Here is a 22,280-nt window from a genome sequence, read left to right on the forward strand (position 1 = left end):
TAATATGTTCGACCAGTGTCGTACCGACTAAAGACCAATCAGTTTTCTCCATAAATAAGATTAAGAAATAATTAGCAGATTGGCTGATGAAACAAAAATGTTAACATCAACTAATAAATAACACATGAGTTAATGTTTTCCTTTTCTCACGCATGAGTATTGACAAAGAAATTGTCTTGTTGCTATAGCTCTGAATGGTAATATCCAAAATAACTGCGGAATAAATGTGGTGCGAATTTAATAATAACAAAAACATGCTATAATAAATATAAGCGCAGTCTGTCACCATTCAAACTGCAACTTGAGCCAACAAATATTTTTTTCCTTTGACCATTTTTATTTAACTATTACAATCTATAAACAGTCATTTCACGTTTTTATATAATAATATATTGAATCTGGAGGGAAATCTATATTTCATAATATTTACTATCAACATATCTTTTTGGCAACAAACTCCATATTTCATTATCAATATATCTATGTGTGGTGTTCATGGTTCAATAACTAACTAGATTTTGACCCGCGCAGGCGCGCGGGTGTATATTTTGAAAAATATGTTGATATTTGTTTTTCATGTAATTATTAGGAATTGGAAAAATGAATCCGAGGAACATAACCGATACCGATCCAAAGATATAGTACCAAACCCAACCATAAATTGATTAAATATTCTAATTATTCAAAATTTTGTTATTTAGAGAACCGAATCTGATCCGAACCGAAGTATTTGGGTATCCGAATTTATCTAAAAATAGATTTATATACTTATATATATTAATTATTTTTAGATTTAACGTATATAAAACATCAAAAATGATACTTTTAAATTGGTTTAAATACTTAAAAATATATATAGATAGTCAAAAGTAAATATCTGAAATAGTTAAAGTATACTCAAATCACCAAAAATACTTAAAATAATTATTGATTTCGTATCCAAAATTTTAAATCAAGTCAATTGATATGTTAAGCTTAAGTATTATGACATATGTTATTCAAATTTATACTTAATATATTATTTTATTTATACATTTTGAGAAATTTAAAATATATAATGATTTAAGACTTTAAAAATAATTTAAATTAGTTATCCAAACCCAAACCAAACCCGCAAAGATCCAAATCGAACTCAAACCAAAATTTAGAAACATTCTAATAAGGCTGAAATCTTTGACCCCGAAAACCCAAAATACAAACCGATCAGAACTAAACCCGTATGGGTATCCAAAAGCCCATCCCTAGTCATTATTATATATCGTATTTTATCATCATATAATTAATCGTATTTTATATGTACCATCATATAAGTAATCATATAATTAATAGTATTTTATACATACCATCATATAAATAATTACATATATTATATTTTTAAAACTTAATATGAAATATGAAAACCATAATTTGAGTTGGTATTTCAAATTGGGCTTTGTATTATATTTTTCTTATATATATTGACAATATTTTTTTATAATGGTTATTGAAAAATAGTTTAGTAAAAATCCATTTTTGAATATATGTATATTTTTGAATCAATTTTTGATATAAATCAAATTTGAATTATTATTTTGATTTGAAATATGTATATAAAGTTTAAATTTTGTTTTATGGTTAGTTTAAAAAAAAATTTTTTAGGGAATTAGATTGACCCATTTTGGTATATTTTAAAAGTGGCCTAGATAACTTTCAATTTTTTAAAAAACATAAGCCCATTACTTTTTTTCTTAATACTACTATCCTTGTTTTCAAACAAAAATATTTTTTTTTAAAAGACTGCAATCCATGTTTCCAAACACTCCAAATTTTTAAAAGTTCTATTCAAGTCTCCAAACACTCCAATTTTGTACTTGAGTTTTAATAAGATAGATTGATAAGTTTATTAATACCTCTTTTTTTATGGATCAAAGTCAAAAATCGAGTCCCACCATCAAAAATATTATGATATGTTTCATTTTCAATCACCATAACTATCTTAAATATAAGAAAATCGATTTTCTACATACAACAAAAAATAATAAGGATTTTGATCCACAATCCACCTCCACTGTATAAAAAATATCTTCTTAGCATATCCCTAGCATCATCTTCAACTTTTACCTCAGTCACTTTAATCATCATTTGAACTATACTATCCCAATAAATTAACTTAGCAACAATATATGACTAAATAAAGATTATTAAAATGCTTGGTTCAAAATTGTGTATGATTTAAGAACTTCTACATTTTTCAAATAATGTAACTTATCTTTTTAGTGTGTACGTAAATTCATATGAATAAAACTATATTTATATTAGTAATAATGATATATTGATATATTTATTATTAATGAATTTAATATATTTAAAGTTAGTATTTTTATTTTCCAAAAAAATATTAAGTTAACATTTAAGAAATGGTCAATTGTACAACATCTTTCTTTTATTTTTTTCAGGTTTAGTTTCACAGTAATAATGTACAATCAAGTATGGAAAAGAACGAAAAAAAAAAAAAAGAGAATAAAAAAAGACAAGTAATTTATTCTATGTTTGGCGCGTATATTAACCACCACCGGCAGACATCACCCCATAAAGAAAGATCAAACCTTTCCTTCCTTCCAAAACATCTCTCAGCCGAAATCCAAAATTAAATTTTAACCCTAAAAACAAAAAAACAAAAGTCTTCAGCTTTAAGCAAACGAGATCAAGCGACTTAGAGTAACCACGATCTGTGGTTTCTTCCCAACGACACTCCCATTTGATCGGACCTCGACATTGTTGTGTTCTGTTTTTCGCAGCTCCGGCCTTGAGAAAAAAAAACAGAGAGGTTAGGGTAATAAAATAATGGAGCGGTACGCTCGCACCGGCGAAGAAAGGTCGCGGTCGGATCCATCACTTGAAACCGGTTTAGAAGGTAAACGTTAATAATGTGTGTTCTTTCATTTTTCTCTCTTTCCCATTCTGTTAATCTGCGATTAGCGTTTTGTGAGAATCGTTTTTTTTTTGAAAATGCGGCGTTTGTAGCTTCGATGTGGCGGTTAGGGTTAGGAGGCGGTGGAGGTGAATTGTACCCGGAGCGACCCGATGAGCCTGATTGTGTCTATTACATACGAACCGGTGTTTGCGGGTACGGGTCGAGATGTCGGTTTAATCACCCACGTAACCGTGCTCCGGTAATAAACTCTTTCACTCGCTCTGTTTTTGTACTGTCTTGGTGGGGTTTTGATAAAGTTACTACCTTTTTGTCTGCTTCCTATGTGTGAAGTCTTTGTATATTTAATTGATGTTCTGAGTTTCATTCTTTTTAGGTACTGGGAGGTCTCAGAACAGAAGCTGGAGAGTTCCCAGAGAGAATGGGACAGCCTGTGTGTCAGGTATCTGTTTGGATCGTTGTTGGTTACGGGTTAAGCAATGCACTTAATGCTCCTCTAGTGTAGACAATTCTCACTCTTTATGCTTTTCTCTGCACAGCATTTTATGAGGACGGGAACATGTAGATTCGGTGCTACTTGCAAGTATCATCATCCTAGACAAGGAGTAAGAGATTCTGTTACTGCTCGTACTTCATTAAGTTACATGGGATTGCCATTACGCCCGGTTTGTTCAAACCTCTCCTCTTGTCTTTTTTGTGTCCTTGTGGTGTATTGTTATGTATCTGATCTCTCAAGGCTTTTCTTACACAGGGAGAGAAAGAATGTTCATACTACATGAGGACAGGTCAGTGTAAATTCGGTTCCACCTGTCGGTTTCACCATCCTGTTCCTCCTGGGGTACAACAAGCTGCATCTCAGCAGCAGCAGTTATCAACTGGTCCAGCTATTTATCCATCGCTTCAGTCTCAATCCGTTCCTTCATCACAACAATTTGGAGTAGTTATACCAAGACCTCAGCTTTTACAAGGCTCATATGTTCAAAGCCCTTACGGTACTTACAACCAAATGGTTCTTCCTCATCCTCCTCCTGGTATGGTTCCATACTCAGGTTGGAACCCTTACCTGGTAAATGTTCTAAACACTCCTCTTATGTTTTGTTCCTTATCTTAGTGTTAACAAAGCCTGATTACGTTTTATTTAAGGCTTCTTCTATAAGTGCAATGCCGTCTCCTGGGACTCAACCATCTATGGGATCAAGCTCTCTCTATGGAATTAGACCGTTATCTCCTCCAACGCCTGTGTATCCATCCGGTTCATCTTCAAATAAGGAACAATATTTTCCTCAGCGACCTGGACAACCTGAGTGTCAATACTTTATGAGAACAGGAGATTGTAAGTTTGGAAACTCATGCAGATTCCACCATCCTCTGGAAGCAGCATCTCCCAAGGGAGTTAACCTCAGCCCCATTGGCCTTCCACTTCGTCCTGTAAGTCTCATCCCCCTAGCATCTTCCATATATTAGCTTTGCTCCATGAGATACGGTCTCTTTGGTAATGAATTTATGATAAATTCTTTGTAGAAACTCTGTTTCTTGATTTGAACATGAAGTTCTGTTTTCATTTCATTTGATTTCTCGTGATTTCAGACATAGTTACTTGAAATTTCATTCTTTATGTTCAATAGTGTAACTTTATAACAAAGACAAAAGCTAATAGTACTGACATTTTCAGGGCACAGCGCAATGCAGCCACTTTGCGCAACATGGGGTTTGCAAGTTTGGGCCTGCATGCAAATTTGACCATTCCATGAGCTCTTCTTCACTTACCTACAGCCCGTCCGCTTCTTCGGTCAGTGACATGCACGTGGTGCCTTACCCTCTCGGGTCCTCATCGCTCGGCATATCAGCTCCATCATCATCATCATCATCCTTGTCTGACCAACGCACAGAGCTTCACTCTTCAAGCTCCATTAAACCCACAAACACAACAAGTGGTGGCTCAGAAACTTTGCCTGCTGAGACCAAAACTGGTGACTCGGCTAGCATTGAGGTTAAGACTTCAAGTTGAAGAGACAATACTCAAAGGAGGGAAGAGAATCTCTCTCTATTCTTCTTCCTCTATTCTCTCTCTCTTTACTCTCCATCTCTTCTTATTTCCATCACACTTTCAGAACTCAGGAACATAAGAAATTTTATTTTATTTTTTGTGGTGGAGACAACAACAAGAAGCAAAAGCAGAGAGAGATGAAAGCAGCTCTAGTTTTATGTGTTAAGTCTCTCCTCTTAGTTGAGGTCTCTCTTACCATGTTCATACGATTCCTTCATACAGCCATCTTTCTATCTTGTAAAACAAAACCTTTTCAAAATGATTATTTATAAATGGACTTATTGTTCATGAAATCATCTGATTACTTCAAATCTGATTACTTCAAATCCCATGTGTAAAAAAAATTATTGACTACGCCAATATGGGGAATAAGAGCCTGATTGTGATTTTAATTACACTTTATAAGGTCTTGTGTAATTCAAAAGAGTACATATTTCAATGATTTTATCATACATTTTTTAAGAAATTATAAACTTACATGACAACCAGAGGCGTGCCTACAGTGTATTGAAAAAGGCATTCGCCTCAGGCCCCCGATTAATATAACTGTTTTTAGGGTCCCAAAATTTAAAATAATTTTTAGTCTAGTGGTTTAGACTTATTTAAGAAAAAAACATTTCTACGAAAATTAATTAACTCATTTTCTGAATTCATGTATTTTTTTTCTATATGACATAATATAACATATTTACGTTATAAACTTATTCTTTTACAGTATTAGACTTGTGTATTTGGTGAAAATAATATATCATATTAGAAAATTGTTTTCATCACGGTTGTAAATAAGTTTATTTTTAGAACTTGTCTTAGACCCCTAAAACTCTTCGCACGGCACTGATGACAACATAAAGAGAATGTGAAATTCTTTTTAACTTTGCGTTTACAGTTTGTAAAAAAGATTTGACAAATACATTAGTAAGGCCCTTTTCCTTTCTAATAGTAAACAAAATATTCAAATATTTTTAAATGGTAAAACCCAAACGCAATAGTCGTTGAAACAATCCAACTAAATGTTTTTAGAACAGCAACAAGAAGAGAAAGAGCACGAAAAGGTAGAACAGAACCGATCTATTTGTTCTACATTCGATTCGTACGATTTTGATCATGAATATAAGAACAGAAGGGAGTACACAATAAGTAAAATTACTGTTGATGTGGAAGTAGAAGTCAGTAATTCTCGTACTTGGTTCTTTGTGTTGGTGATATAACATGTGCATGTATGGTTTGTTCGTTGCGTCTAGTTTTACTCAAACAATCAGAACAATCATAATCATGAGTTTGGTCACTGAGACATCACAACAAAAGCTTTCAACAACCCACAAAAATAATAATCATTAAATGCTTTTTCCCTGAGTTATCACTTAGATGATCTACCATAATTTAGAATAATGAACCATTTTTGTTTAGATTGATGTATGAAGAACTTAACTACAAATTAAAATATTATGCACTCTATGTAAGTTATTTTCTTTGCACTCTATGGACTATTTATATATTTGTTTGATATGTATAGCTAGCAGCTTTGTTTGGGTCTGATGATTTAAAAAAATAAAGTGAAGTTGATAAACTTTAGAAAGGGGGATTAACTGAGTTCAATGAAAGAAAGTCAAAAACCTGAAACAGATTTTAAAAAGGAAAAAGAGTTGTGATGTTGAGTTGTTGTACACAAAAGTATAGGCAAAAGGAGGGAGACATGAAACAGTGATTGTGCAATTAAAGACCAAACAAGTCATGACCAAAACACATGTCCAAAGACCAAAAACACCATCATGGTACTTCACTAAGTCCATCACATTAACTATTTTTTTTTCTTAAAGTTAACTATTTTTTTTTTCAAAAACCATATATATATATACGTATATATATCTTATATTATAATTTTCAGTCTAATTCCAAACCTTCTTTTGTTTTAAAAGTTTATAATAACCGAGCGTATACGCACTGAGTTTATGCAACTAATCTCATTATCCTGGTATATATCTTAGATATTATTCACTTACAATTAAATATCTACTATGAATAAGTCATTTGTTTCTATACACACCACACTTATTATATACATAATTAAATAGTACATGTTGGAAATAGCATGGACAAAAAGTGGTCTTTGATACAACTCGCATTAACACCTTTTGCTAATTAATCAAAAGTTCAAAACCATGATACTGAAGAAATTACAAAAAAAATAAAGAAGAAAGAAAATTTAAAACTTCATGGTAAGGGAACCTTATGGTGCATGATACAATAAGCAGAATATATATATAATAAAGTCGATAAACATGTTGTTAAACAACCAAACGACCATGGAATAACGTAAAGTACTAACTATATTATTACATAAATATAAAAACAGAAATATTAAAAAGAATGTTCTAATAGAGTGAGTAGAAGCCTGTAGTGTCTGCAACAACATCTCCAAAAGCAGCGATAGAAGAAGAAGAAAAGTTTTGTTGCTCCATTATTGCGTAATCTTCCATTGACATGGAAGTACCAACACCATAGTTAGTGATCATGGCAGAGAGATCACACGAACCAAACTCCATCATCATGTCAACATCTTGGAAGTAACTATTACTAAACCCTTCATATGACTCGGAAGCCTTGCTTGCTGGAGTTGTGAAACCAGCTCCGGTCTGATTTTGGATGGTGGTGGTTTCCGGAGGTGGTTTAAGGCAATGGTTTGGGACAATGCAGTCCAAGTAGCCCGAGTTGTTACTGGAGTTACTTCCTTCTAACGAGAAGAAGTTGTTTTCTTCGTCTAGTGAAGAAGATAACGAGCCGTTAGAAGACGAGTTTTGAGGACTAGTACCAAACGCTTGAACATCAGCGTTTTGATGACGAACCGGCGTTTTAAAAGAACCAGCGGGTAAGACGGTTTGGGGGAGAGTAAGTTTAGGTTGATGATAGTTTTGATAACGAGGATGGTGATCAATGACAAACTGTGGAGAAGAGTTGGGTAATAAAGATTGGTTATTATAAGGAGAGACTATGAGAGAGTGGAGATTAGGGTTTGTGAGGATGGTGTGAACGTCATTTGGAGTGTAGACGAAGTTAGTACGACCTTGAGTGCCTCTCATTGAAAGAGCTGCTCTATCGTAGGCAAGAGCGGCCTCATGAGCAGTGTCGAAAGTGCCGAGCCAGTGACGTTCTTTGGTTGTTGGATCTCTAATCTCAGCTGCGTAACGACCCCATGGACGTCTCCTGACTCCTAGGAACCTCCCTGGCTCTGCTTGCTTTGATCTCCGGCCTCGTCTCTCGCCGGTTGTAGTGGTGGTTGCGTTGGTTGTGTTTTGGTTGATTAGAGCAAAACCCATTTGAGTTTGGGATGTTTCGAAGTGTTTGTTATTATCTAGGGTTTTGGAGGTTGACATGATGATGAAGGTATAGGTTTTTCGAAAGGAAGTTTTATTTTAGGGTTTTTTTGGTTCTTTTGCCTCTGTCTAAAGATGATGATGTTGTTTGGAAATGGAAGTGAAGTGCTGTTATAAATAGAGAGACAGTGAGCCTGATAGAGAGACTTCACTTTTGATTCAACTGCTTTTAGTGTATCTTTTATTTCTTCTATTTGGCTTTTTATTTCTTTTTCCGAAGATATTATATGTAGGCTTCAGTGACAAAGATAGATTAAAGGTTGGCACATTGGTTGGATTTTATAAGATTTTTGTATATGGCTTTAAAAGAAATCAAAACCGATTTTAAGAAAGCTTAATTGAGTGTTTTAATCTGTTTTCTGGCTATTACTTTTTTATCTTGTTAAATCAGCTTATAACCATTCCAATTCACTGGTTTGTCTTAGAGCATCTTCAACTCATTGATATTTTTGTTTTAATATAATATTTAGAGTTAAAGTCACTCAATCTCATTTATATTTTCTTCTTCTATATTTAGGAAAATAAATAATAATATCTATTTTTACTCCATAATTTGAAGAATGTTGTTTTAGAAGAATATATTTGAATAAAATTTTATTATTTAATTTTCTATTTTAGAGGGAAAATAGCAAACATTTGATTTTTTATTTTATTTTACGATGTGTATACATTATATTCTATATGTGGTTGTATGTATGGATGGCTATTTATAAAAGCCTAATTAGAAGGAAGCCACTGATCATTGGATCTACTGCAAAATCTGGAATGTCACAGTGACCAATCTTGATTTAGAAATTAAGAACAAATTCTATTATAGACTGGATAGTAAAATATTTGGTAAAAGTATATTTTAATTGTGATGCATATATTGCATCATGCTATTCAAATATTTTATTTCAATGGGATCATGCTAATTATTTAACTCAATTAATTTGCTTAGTGGTCACGTGCAATATGCATAATAACCCTACATATCATAGGTTAAAGGTCAAGGGTCTACATATAAAAAATCGATATTTCACTTAGATTTAAACCTCATACCCGATTAATAAAAACTATATATATTTGAAGTGATATGCATTGCTATTACAGTTAGGATGTCTGATAAATTTGAATGTTCTGAGGTCGATTATGAATTTGATTTCTAACAAGTTTTTATCAACAATTGTACTTCAAAATCAGTAAGTTTGAATATGTTTCTCTATGAAATATAACAACCGATAGGCAAGCGACAGAAATTTGAGTTTTTTTAATCATATATAAATTTGGTTTAGGTTAGTTTGTTTGAATATAAGTATTAATCTAACTTAATTGCAGAAGCCCCTGGTCAAATCACATGGTTACCCGCATTTTAAGCGGAAATAGAAGTGAGAACAATTTTTTTGTCATCTTGTAATGATTTTTTCAATGGGAGTGGTTAAAGAGAGACACGATGAACCAAACCCAAAATAAAATGCTTGGAAAGTACGTATAAATTTGGTTTTTAATGTTAAATACCTCAGTGGACAATTTTGTATTGATGTCCTTACATGCAAACAAACATAAGGCAACAACAATCTTAGTCTCTTTGTGTTTGTAATATTCTTGGATTATATAAATACACCTGAGCTTGAGTAGTTATTTGTCATATGTGGTTGTATTTAGAAATTAATTATGTCTTACCCGACAACACGGATATATGTGATGAAATCAAGAAAATTATGCATAGTCAACTTTAACACGACTTTAACTTAGAGTTCAAAAAGTAGCTCACAATCCAAAATGACTATGAGCTCTAACTTTGAACTTTGGTTTATAATTAGAGACTTTAGATTGCACTTATCAAATGAGTAGAACATTTCCGTTTGAGTTCTTGTTTTTTTTCTAAAAAAATGAATGTAAAATTTATTCAAACTAAATAAAATGTTTGTTACATCAAATATATAATTCAAAAGAGTAATTTGGAGGAATTTTAGCCAAAAATATTTTGACGATATAAAATAATCAAATCAACTAGTTAATTTTCTTTCAACATGTACGATCGTGTTAAGTACACCATTATCAATGGACCCGCTTGGAGAAAAAAGAATTAGCAGTCAAAAGGGAAATTAGGAAAGCTCAAAAAGAATTGTAAAGGAAAGTTGATCAAAAACTGCCCAAACAAGAGCAACATGGTAGGGCACTTCTTTGAGTTTAGTAAAAAATCAAACAAACTCATGCAAAGATAATTACTATCAATTAGTTTTTTTCAGTTCAAAAAAAACTAATTGATAGTAATTATCTTTGCATGAGTTTATGCACGCCACATGTCGATTCCCAGTAGACTTGTTTTATTTTTCTTTTTGTTATTTTGATGTCACATAATGGTTATGGGTTTCATATATTAAATTAGGTTTTGGTTTGAACTATTCAGTTATAATTAATAAATTAACTCTAAATTTCTTTCAAATCAAGTGTTTAATATACATATTATCTGAAAATTTGTTTGCATGATTTTCTTGTACAGTGGTTAAAATTAGTTATATGTATCAAACTATAAAACAAATTATTGAACGTCCTTGATTTTGATCAACAATGTAGAACATTTTAAGTAAACACACAAATTTACATTAACAATTATTATGTTTCTAGTTCTATCAAACGGGATACAATTCGATAAACTTGAATCGTTATTGGGAATCTAACTTTTTATTTTATATAAGAGATGGTTACATATATATATTTAATTTACACTTTGAAACATTTGGGTTAATTATCGCACTAGTAAAGTATAAAAGCATTTCGAATGGTAATATTTTAATTGAATATCTTATTGATAAAATATATAATAAATTTATTGAATATATATTTTAAGTGATTGAGAACTAATTTAAAATATATTAAATAGTAAGGTTAGATTTATTTTAAATTATTTGAGATATCTATTTAATAAAGTATTATTATCAATCAGTTCGAAAAAAGTATTATTATTATTCCATTTATTTATTTGAGAGATTTGCAATGATAGTGCTCTAACCCAAAAATTGATAACAGATAACTTTTTTATCCAACTTGCGAAAAAAGTCAAACTCTACGATATATAAAATGGTAAGTGTTATCTGTTATTAGTTTTGTAATTACCTCAGGATTGTTCTTATTATAAACTAACAAAGGTGCAGAAGAAGGAAGTAAAGTGTTACTAAATTTAACCTTTTACCAAGGTTTCTATTTAGATATCATATTGTTAACTGAAAAGGTGTTGTACGCCATAAGATCAGTCAAATTCTCTCTTTTCTCAATCTCTTTTGAGTCACATAAGCCACGTAAAGTAAATATCCTACTGATTTTTCATTTTTGAATGAAGTATTTTGCCTTTTAACCGAATGGGCTAGTGCACAAAAGTGAGTGATGTATTCCGTGTATTAAGGCTTCGAAATATGTCAATTGTTGGTAAGCTTTTTGCACATTGCTAAATGGCATTGGAAATGAAACTTGTATTCTTTTAGTTTTTTTTTGGTAAAAATATTCCTTTACTTTATATATGAAATGGGTCGGACTAATATTATATATGTAGTTCTATCATTTTGGCTCTTGGAATTTTTTTTCTTTTGCCTAATACATAAGTAGTACAACCGTGGTCGGACCACGATAATCGCAGTCACAATCTTCTGGTGCAGCCCGCGCCTTAGCGATACAATTTACCAAACACGACAAAATAAAATTGTACGCCAGAATAAAGTAACAACAACGATATTTAGTCTATATAAAAAATAAATTTAGTCTATATGTAGTTTTATGCATATGAACTTTTTACTCTCTAAGACACTTTTTTGTCTTTCAATTTACACAAAAGGACACTTGTTGCTGGATGCACACTTCTTTATTGTGTAATGTCCTACATGCCTTCAAACTAACTAAACTCTCTCCTCACTAACTAAGCTGTCACTTTCCATATTTTTAAAAATAGTTCAACAAATCAGTTTCTTTATTTTTGAGTTTTCGGAAACCATCATTTATTCTCTCTCTGGCTTTACTTTTTGAAATTCAGATCTAATTTTCCCAATTTCCCAGCCCCTTCGTTTACTAACCATAATTCTGCTAAATCTTTTCTTCTTCGTCTTCAATTTCTCTGTAAAACACCATGAATCCAGAAGGCTCACAGCGGTAGTGACTGTATAATCTCGTATCTATCTCTTCATATCTCATCACCTTTCTCCTTCATTCTCCGTCGCCCGATTTCAATACCTTTCTCCTTGAAACCCCTAACCTTTTTTATATTTTTTCTTTTTTTTTAATTGTTTGTGTTGTACTTTTTCAATTGAATCGAATCTCTGAGATTTTGTGGACATGAGAGCTGACGAGCAGATCCGAGAGCTCCGGTATGGACAGGACAACGCGACGGCAACCAGGTCCGACTTCCGTTGTGGAGAGGACGACAGGACAGCCAACAGATTCGAGATCCGGTATGGAGAGGACGCGACGACGAGCAGGTCCCACCTCCGTTGTGGAAAAGACGATGACAAGCTCTCGTGCCTATTATGTTTTGTGATTATGTTTTCTGATGTGTCTATTAGAGATTTTACGGATGATGTAAGCTCTTGCTTGTTGATTATAAACCCTTCCTCATGATTAATAAAATTGGCTTCATCTGTTTATTGAACATGCTATCTTTGTTTGGTTAATTGGATTTAGGATATGCTTTAAATATGTTTGGACTTTACATGCTGGAACATCTTCAGGCTCGAGTCATTAAGTCTTACAAGCTTCTATCAATTTGTTAAGGTCTCTTTTAAAAGCGTCGAATCAGGGACTAGTTCTTTGAACTTTGTATGATTTGTCTACAAACTTTGTCCACAAAAATCTTGTCCACAAAATTTTATACATAAAATTTGTAAGATTGAGATTTTTGTCCATAAAATCTTGTCCATAAAATTTTGTACACTAAATGTCTCTGTCATTCAGTGGATATTTTGAATTTATCCATCAAAAATGTATCTACAAAATACCAAAAAGCTATCCACAAATACATGTCCATGACTATTTTAAATGTGTCCATCAACAATGTATCCACAAAAGTGTGTCCACAAGTATCAAAATAGACAGTATGTAATTTAAATTTAATTTTGATAAATATTAAAATACATATATATACATATGGATATCAAAATATAAAGAAAATTTTTAATAATTTATTTTATGTTTTTATATATTTATTTATACAGTATGATATAAAATAATGACACATATAATATGTTGGGAAATTTAAAAAGTTACTTTTAGTATAAAATACTCTTTTGCTACATATAAAAAGAGTCAAAGTATATACACTCTCTCTTTTAAGGAAACACGTTGCTCCTCTTTTGGTCCCCACAAAGCTGACAGTAATTTTATATAATAAAACTAACTCATCACTAACCAAAGCAAAAGGGTATATGAGTCAAAACACATAGGAAGGGAGAGGAAGAAGTGTCCCTCAAGTGAGATGTGTCTAATGAAGTAAAAAAAGAGAAAAAAGTGTCTCATTCCGCTCTCTATGCATATTTATATAGGAGAAATATTAGGCCGAGACCAATTATTGAATAGCATATATCTAAAGAATCTGTATATCTAGGAATGTTGTGTATTAGAACTCTAAGAATATATTAGAGAACTACAATGCTTATCGAAAATTACATAGTGTTCTAAAATGCAATGATTATGAATAAAGTTAAACATACTTAATTTGGTGAATTTATTAATATGTTCATCCTTTTTATGAAATTGGTTTAGAGACAAATTTAAGATATAGAAGAATCTGACCCTTGACTCATCCACTCATATTTTGAACTTCATGTGGGACTAGCCTTCCATTTGAATATCTTCTAGAATACGTCATATTTTGCATCTTATTACCAGTGAAATTAAAACTAGTGAATGCTATTAAATCAACAATAATTTATATTTTTGAATTTTAGTGGTCAGGTATATAAAGTATTTTCTTAAGAAAACAATACAATTTGAATTATAAGTAAATTCAACGTATTTACGTAAAGACGTAGGTTATTTTCCTGCTAGATTTCTTCCATTGTGCCCATTGTGCCCTTTTTATTATACATTACAACGAACAACATGTATATAACGAGTAAAAACTAAAAATATACATGAACGTCTTGTACATCTTAAACTTATTGTCCACGGAAACGAATTCATATATAGTTTTTCGGTATCTATGCCTCGTATTATATTTCATCAACTTCGAATGAATGAACTCGTATATAGTCAAGACTCATACGTCATATCGTTACGATCTACAAAAAAACTATCATATTAGTTAGTGTGTTTGACTCATTTCATATATACACAAATACTGATGATGCACAAGATAACTGTGACTAATAAGTGTGGACATACGGTTAATATTGAGTTCATGTAGTGGTCGCACGATTCTAAGCTAATGTGTGTTTTGGAATTCCATATCACGTGCACACTATTGGTAACGATTCTAAACTAATAGTGTGGACATACGGGTATCTTGTGCATCATCATAACTCGGAGAAACAAATCAATAATGTGTGTTTTTGGAAATAGGGTATTGCGCACGATATTGGGATTGCACTATTGAACACTCTGAGTGAAACCTTTTAGTCAAGTTCCATGTGATCGAGGCTTTCTTGGGTTTAGGAAAGGAGAATTTCTTCACATTTCTCAAAATAAAGGCAACGAAAACACACATAAATGTTTGAACATCTAATGAAAAGCCAAAACTTTTTCTTATGATTTAATAGTTTTTGTTGTGGCTTTTATATTTTCTTTTTGTGTCAAAAGGACACTCCGGGATTTAGGGTTAAGAGCATGATTAACCCAACAACCCTATTAAGGTCTCTTAGTGAATTTTTTAATAATAAATGTAAGTTAAGAATTTAATTAAGAGACATCATCATTTTCTTCTTCCAATGCTAGTCTCTTAATAAGGGTTCTTAAAAAAAATGCATTATCTCTTCTATTAGTTCATAATCACAAACCAACAGAAAACTAAAGCCAACATTATGAAACTAGTTTTCAGAAAATGAATAACATTGTAAACGAATGTAAACATTACAAGCAAAGATGAGCAAACATTGTAAACGAATGTAAACATTACAAGCAAAGATGACTAATGATTAGTTTTTACCTTTTTTGTGGAGAACGGAACGTAACGGAGGAAGAAGAGATGAGGTACAACAGCCACCAAGAGAGAAAGAAATCAGAGAGCCATCTGATGTGAAGAGAATTCACCGTCGAGAGAAAGAGAGAAGAGAGAAAGCAGAGAAAGAGAGAAGAGAGACACGGAGAGAAGAGAGACGAAACTGCTGCAAGCTTGGACACCTGTCTCACAAGAGACGTTCCTTGCTTCTCCTAATTAGGAGACGTGTCTTTGATAAATCAGTATTTTTCTTTTATTTTTAATGCTAAATAACATAAGAGACTTGCGTAAGGGACCCCGTTAATCCTGCTCTAAAGGTTATCTTCGAACAAACTTGGACTTTGACGAGAGTCCAGACACTCTGACTGAAAAGCCAAGTGGGGGTTCACTATTAGTTTGCCATTGAATATAAATCCGATGATATAAGGTCATGAAGATACAAATGAGTATTAATCGCTACTATTATTAAATTTGCTTATTCATAGTAGAAGTTGATGTAGCAGCACGTCCACCTTATGAAAAAAAACTAAAATATGTTTCCAAAACTGATATAGCTAGATTCATTTAAGTTTATGAATATATATACCATTTAGATATTATATATAAATTTGTATGTTTGAGTTAATTTTTTATTTGCTAAATACTAGTTTAACAAATAAACCATAGTGTGATTGAACATGGAAAATTTGTAATTTATAGCCGGCAGACAAGAAAGTGGAAATATAACGTTCTAATGATTTATTCTTACGTATATATTTACTATTGAAAATCTCGACCAGAAAAAGGGTTTAGCTATCTAATAATTTTTAACACATGCTCAGAAATCAGAGGACAGTAGTACTTTTACCACACTCGTGTACAGTAAATTAGTAATTATACTTGGTAGTTCAAGAATTTAGGTTACTATAAAGTTATAAGCTCCGATCCATTTGTTTACTCTTACTCACTTTTACATTAAAGTCTGGTAATCAAACGCACTCGTGGCACATAGTGCGACGTAATAAACCATAATAATAACCTAACTCAATAATGTTCGTGCTCCCATGTGCCCCTTTCTTAATTTCTACATATTTGTTCTAAAGAATTCTATTATAGAATGAGGTATTATTACTATTCAAAATCATATTTTATTGAATATATTTTACTCGTTTGCAAAATTAAAAATATGGTATATATAAAAATATATATTTTCCAGTCGTATTAAACTTGAAAAGAACGATTTAAAGATATCAAAGGATAAATGTGACAAAATTATTTATCAAAAAAAAAAGAAAACGAATGAAAATATATGGTTTTTATTGCGTGTGTGTGTGTATATCAACGACCAGGACTTGGTAACTGCAGCGAAAAAGATATTTAATCACTACATTTTCTATAAGTACTGTATACTCTTAATCTTGCTGTAGTCGGTCCAGTCTGGTTTAAATGGCAAATTCATTATAAATTAAACTAGGTCGAGATCCGCGCCTTGCGCAGAATCAATATTATATATATAAATAATTATATATATTATATCTTTTTACATGAAATAATAAATATATATTGAATAATTAAAAGTCATTAACTATTACATATATAATTAAATTGGTACGAACATATAATTGAATCAATTTTATCAATCCAAACATTTTTTTTCTATTTGATAGGATATGCACTTAAATTTTAAATGATATTAACATACATATTGAATTTTTAATATTAATGTCTATTAAATGATGCTTTCTACTCATATGATTGTTTGATTATTTATATCTTTTATAGTAAAAACTTTAAATTACCGATAACAAAATTTTCATGGGATTAATAGTTTAGTAATTTATATTTTTAGAAAAAATTAAGTTGTCAATGTTCATTCAAATTTTTTATCAAAAAAATTGTTCAGATTAAATTTTGAAACTAAAATAATTATGTATTTCATATGGTTTATAATTTAATTTAAAATGATATATATATATATATATATTTATTTATTAATCTTAATAATGATTTAAATTAGACATTTTACTTTTATGATTTTGTAATCATTTGTATTTTTTCATAACAAAAGTTTTAAACCATGGATCACAAATTTGAATGTGAGATTTTTAACAGTTTTAGTAGATTATAGTCATTTTAAAAAATTCAAAATATAACATATACAGAAAAATCTAAATTTTAATTATATGGTTATTTTGGTTGTTTAGTTTATTTTAATATTTTAAAATTAAACAAATATGATAGAAGATACACTAATTTTTATCAAATCTTTATTATTCAAAATCATTAGTTGCCTTATATATTTTAACCGTATTAGGCAATTCCGTAATTTTTATCTAAAGAAATTATAAAGAACATTAATAATGAATTTATGGTTAATTTAATAAAAAGTTTATTATATAATTAGATGAACCAACATATTTTTCTAATGATTCTAAGAATCATTTTAGTGATGACACGTGACTACAAAAAGAAGTTGTAATGCTTTTCAAATAATATATAGGAGATTGTTAACAACAGATATTACATTATAAATTAAATTCAAAAATATGTCGGAAAGTCTAAACACAAGAACCAAACAAGGTAGAAAACATTATAAACCAAAAGCCATTTCTAAAAAAAAAAACATTATAAACCAAATACAATTAGATACTTAACCAACGACCAATCAGTAATAGACAAGTAAGCTACAAACAAGCCCCACCGAACCTAGTATGTGCATACTATGTGGGACACTGTCGATGACACGTAAGACACTGTTGCCGCACGCGACAACGAGGAAACAGTGTTAGCATGGGACCTACTAACTATCGAATGCTCTACTTACGTGTCGTGATCTGAAGGATGGAGCGAAATGGAGACACGTACGGCTACGATTTTCTGAAGAACAGAGAGAGAAGTGATTGTCTGTTTTGACGTGTTTGGTCAAAAAGAAGATCTCTCTCAGTACGGACCGTCAGATATTTGATTGGACGGTTGAAAATCAATTGAGAGTGATTTTCTGTCAAATCTTTTTAGACCATGACCCTCTCCCCGTTTCTTCTCTTCCTGTCTTTTTAAAATATACCGGGCGTTAAACCGTGCCGGTTTTCACATCTGTTGCACAACATTACAAATCTCAAATTAAGAAAATTAAAAACAGAACTTTATCAAATTTAGGTGGTGTTATTTGTTTATGCATTTTAATTGATTTATTTACAAATCCAATAACTTTTTAATGAATTTTAGTTAATGTTTACAAATCTTAAGATTTTTTCGCAGATTTATGTCTTTGTATTTTTGATAAAAATTTCATCTAAAATTTATTAAATCTATTATGTAATCAAATTCATTAGTGAAACATATGATTTGAATTAATATTTAACATAGAAATATAGAATCAATAACATATGATTTCACCATAAAATTTGAAATTAAACATAAATATAATAACACTTGAATTAGATTAGATTTCAAATCAATTAAAATAGGAAAACCAATAACCTCACTAATTTTAGTTAAAAATATTATATTTAAACATACAAACATATCGATTCAATGATCTGCAACCTGTTGGTTAATCCATTGAACCGGAAAAGTAATCATATTCACTTCTCTGTTGGTTCACTTCCATTGAGGCCATCTAACTGAGTCTGTGGAAGTCTTGTTCGAATTTGTAGGACGGCTCGAGCCATTGGCTGAGTCATGCCACACCAACTCCATCTATCCACAATCACAAAAGATGGTTTAACTTTTACAATCAGCAAATCTAAACCACTTATAACATACAAAACATTCAGAGTAACTCAGACAAACCTCTCCTATGATCACGTTATCCCCTTCTTTAACGCCCATATTCTTCAGCGTTTTGTTCACACCACAAGCCTCAAGCACGTGCTGAAACCTTTTGTCTGAATCCATGTACCTATACCAAACGACATTGGTTAGTGACACTTGTTTAATTAGAGTGCATTAATCTTGGTTGTAGTTTAACTCATACCGCCAGTTAGTCATCTGGACAAACCGTTGAAGCCCGGCTCCAACTACATGCCAAGCACCTGTACCGCTATCGCGGAATATCTCAAACTCATTAATGGCTGCTCGTCTTTCCTTATCTATCTTCTTAGCTACATGGTCCAGATTCTCATTTACTTGATCGTACAACCCTTTAGCCACATTGACACAAAGGAAGCCATCAAATACACTGCACAAGCGCTGTTTTATCTTATAATACCAAACTAAAAGTAGAATCAAGACCTTTGGGTTCTGCGTTGGCTTCTCTGTACTTCTTCAGCAGTTCATAAACGCTGGAGATGACTTCATGTGTGCCGTCTCTTTGTACTGCACTCATACAAAAAGGCTCAATCCCGCGGGCACGTAGAGTTTCCCTAAACATTGGCCACTTCTCGTAAGCATCCGGGAGATCCATTTTGTTGTACGCCACTACGTAAGGCTTCTCGGCGATCTCAGGACTGAATAGTTCAAGTTCGAGACGAACAGCTTCAAACTCAAGTTCAGGTTGAGGAGCTGAACCATCCACAACATGTACCTTTACACAGACAAAAGAAAAGGCTCTTTTTAGACAAAGAAGTATAAAGTTTGAATCTAAAAGATGATTTGTTTTACCAGTGCTGAACATCTCTCAGTGTGCCTTAGAAACTCGTGGCCTAAACCGAAGCCTCTGTGAGCTCCTTCAAGCAAACCGGGAAGATCTGCGACCACCATTGTCGAGTCGTAATCAAATGAAACCACACCGAGGTTGGGAAGCAATGTGGTGAATGGGTAGTTTGCGATGGTGGGCTGCGCAGCACTTATCACGCTCAGCAATGTGCTTTTTCCTGCGTTTGGAGCACCCACAATCCCCACGTCTGCGACCAGCTTCAGTTCCAAATCAAGCCACCTATTGCAATTTGAAACGTTATAGAATTTTAGAAGACAAACACAAAGTCTCATTACCCTCCACCAGTGTGAAAGTGTTTGGATTCTAAAACTACTCAATCTGATCTAGAGCTAAGCCAGAACTTCACATCCTTTATAAAAGAATATCAACAGGAGCATTACTAACATCCTTCATAAGAAAAATATCAACAGGAGCATTACTAGTTGTATAGTCAGCAATGGAAGATCTCAAAGAATCCTGTGATCCATATCTATATACAATATCTTTGGATACTGAGCAACTGCAATAAGACTAGTTCATTTGAGTTGAATCTAAAAAGAAAAACTAACCGGAAGATCATATGAAGGTAGCAATACTCAGTTACTCACATGTATGAATCAAACTTTACCCAATAATAGAAAAAAATGTTCTAAAAATCGGTCTAGTGCCCGCCTAAACATTAATCCTCTATAAGGGCCGCCTAGCGCTTTTTTGAACATTGATAGAAACAGATATCAAAGAGTGTCCCAGAGCGATCCTCCTAAACGAAAAATGAAGTTCTTGGATCCTTAAACTACATAGCTTCAATGATTGGTTCATCCTTGCAAAAATTAACATAACGAATCCATTTCAGAAACTCAACCAATTGGAGTGATGATTAAGTCTCAAACTTTACACATCACAACAACATTCTTTTGTTCCTAAACCAAATCAACCAGTTCCCAAGACTTGTTCCATCAACACCATACAAACAAAAGGCAACTCAAAAATGAAAGAACACACTTACATTTCAGGACCTTCTTCACCATTCTCAGCAATCCTAGGAACCTTATTCATCCCCGACTTAAACGAAGCATTCCCTCTCCCCCCTCTCCCACCAGGCATCAACAACGCCCTCTGCCCCGGATACAACAACTCCAAAAGCACCTCCTTCTCCTCCTCCTCCTCCCCTTCCCCCTCACTCCCAACCTCTTTAGCCTGTCTCACCACCGTCCCAGGAGCCACTTTCACCACAACATCAACTCCCTTAGCACCACTCTGCATCTTCCCTCTCCCATGCTCCCCACGCCCCGCCCTGAAATGAACACTCTTCCTAAACGGCAACAAAGAGTTCATCGACCCATCAACTTCCACATACACATTCCCTCCTCTCCCTCCGTCTCCACCAGAAGGTCCCCCAAAAGGAACAAACTTTTCTCTCCTAAACGCCACAACACCGTTCCCTCCATCTCCCGCCTTTACAAATATCTTCGCTCTATCAAAACACCTCATAACCGCAGGAACACCTTTCTCCTTAACACCAATATCATCCTCCTCCTCCTCCTCTTCCTCCTCTTCCACTTCGCCAGAGAAACATATCGCTTCTCCATCTTTCAATCCAGCTCTCTCCACATCCTCATCCCCATACTCAAACACTTCATCATCCTCATCATCATCTTCATCAATCAATCCAGAGCTTCCTTCAAACACATCTAACCTTCTGTAATTCCCCCAAATATCCTCATCATCATACTCCTTCACCTCTCTCTCTTTCTCTTCTTCCTCTCCATCGTTCTCCTCCAAAGTCTCAACCTTTTCCTCAACCCCAGCGACATTTGCCTCAGACAGCTTCACTTCCTCTGAGAGCTTCAGGTAAGAGGAAGATAGCAGAGAGACGTCGGAGAAGTCTTCTCTTGGAGGAAGCCGCGTGTAAGTAGTGGCTTCACCGCCTACGTCGGGTCTATCACCGCCTCGAGATTTAAGCTCGAGTTCGCGTTGGAGATTGGCTTTTCTAAGGCTTGAGAGTTTGCTAGGTTTAGCGGAGATCTTGTTCCTCGTCCTGTTGGGTCGAGATAGAGCTTGTGGAGTGAAGAAGGAACAGCTTATGGATATGGAAGCCATTTTGCGTTTCTCTAGCAAAATGATTTTAATGTTTTATGGATTACAACATACCGTACTAAATGTTGATTTTATAAAGTAATGGGGTTATAGTGAAAAGTATTATAAAGTTGAGGACT

The 22,280-nt window shown here is 32.9% G+C and overlaps 3 protein-coding genes across 3 annotated transcripts; 1 reads left to right on the forward strand and 2 right to left on the reverse strand.

Annotated features, from left to right (window-relative positions):
* Positions 1 to 2,561: 2,561 nt before the first annotated feature.
* Positions 2,562 to 5,254, forward strand: LOC106431433 (zinc finger CCCH domain-containing protein 58). The gene is made up of 7 exons (XM_013872234.3): positions 2,562 to 2,893; positions 3,004 to 3,152; positions 3,288 to 3,353; positions 3,451 to 3,576; positions 3,663 to 3,977; positions 4,055 to 4,339; positions 4,584 to 5,254. The coding sequence occupies exons 1-7, from the start codon at positions 2,824 to 2,826 to the stop codon at positions 4,917 to 4,919; spliced, it is 1,347 nt and encodes a 448-aa protein (XP_013727688.2). The 5' UTR covers positions 2,562 to 2,823; the 3' UTR covers positions 4,920 to 5,254.
* A 314-nt stretch (positions 5,255 to 5,568) lies between these two features.
* On the reverse strand, positions 5,569 to 10,075 carry LOC111204560 (ethylene-responsive transcription factor ERF086-like). The gene has a single exon (XM_048749425.1). It carries the CDS (start codon positions 8,327 to 8,329, stop codon positions 7,331 to 7,333), a length of 999 nt encoding a protein of 332 aa, XP_048605382.1. The 5' UTR covers positions 8,330 to 10,075; the 3' UTR covers positions 5,569 to 7,330.
* An 8,724-nt stretch (positions 10,076 to 18,799) lies between these two features.
* LOC106431460 (GTP-binding protein OBGC, chloroplastic) lies at positions 18,800 to 22,193 on the reverse strand. Its single transcript, XM_013872266.3, has 6 exons — positions 21,071 to 22,193; positions 20,031 to 20,304; positions 19,662 to 19,953; positions 19,405 to 19,570; positions 19,221 to 19,329; positions 18,800 to 19,127 (listed from the first exon to the last, which is right to left on the reverse strand). Exons 1-6 carry the CDS (start codon positions 22,162 to 22,164, stop codon positions 19,029 to 19,031), a joined length of 2,034 nt encoding a protein of 677 aa, XP_013727720.2. The 5' UTR covers positions 22,165 to 22,193; the 3' UTR covers positions 18,800 to 19,028.
* Positions 22,194 to 22,280: the final 87 nt, after the last annotated feature.

Source organism: Brassica napus, chromosome A2 (genome assembly GCF_020379485.1).
Source record: "Brassica napus cultivar Da-Ae chromosome A2, Da-Ae, whole genome shotgun sequence".
Classification (NCBI taxonomy): Eukaryota; Viridiplantae; Streptophyta; class Magnoliopsida; order Brassicales; family Brassicaceae; genus Brassica; species Brassica napus.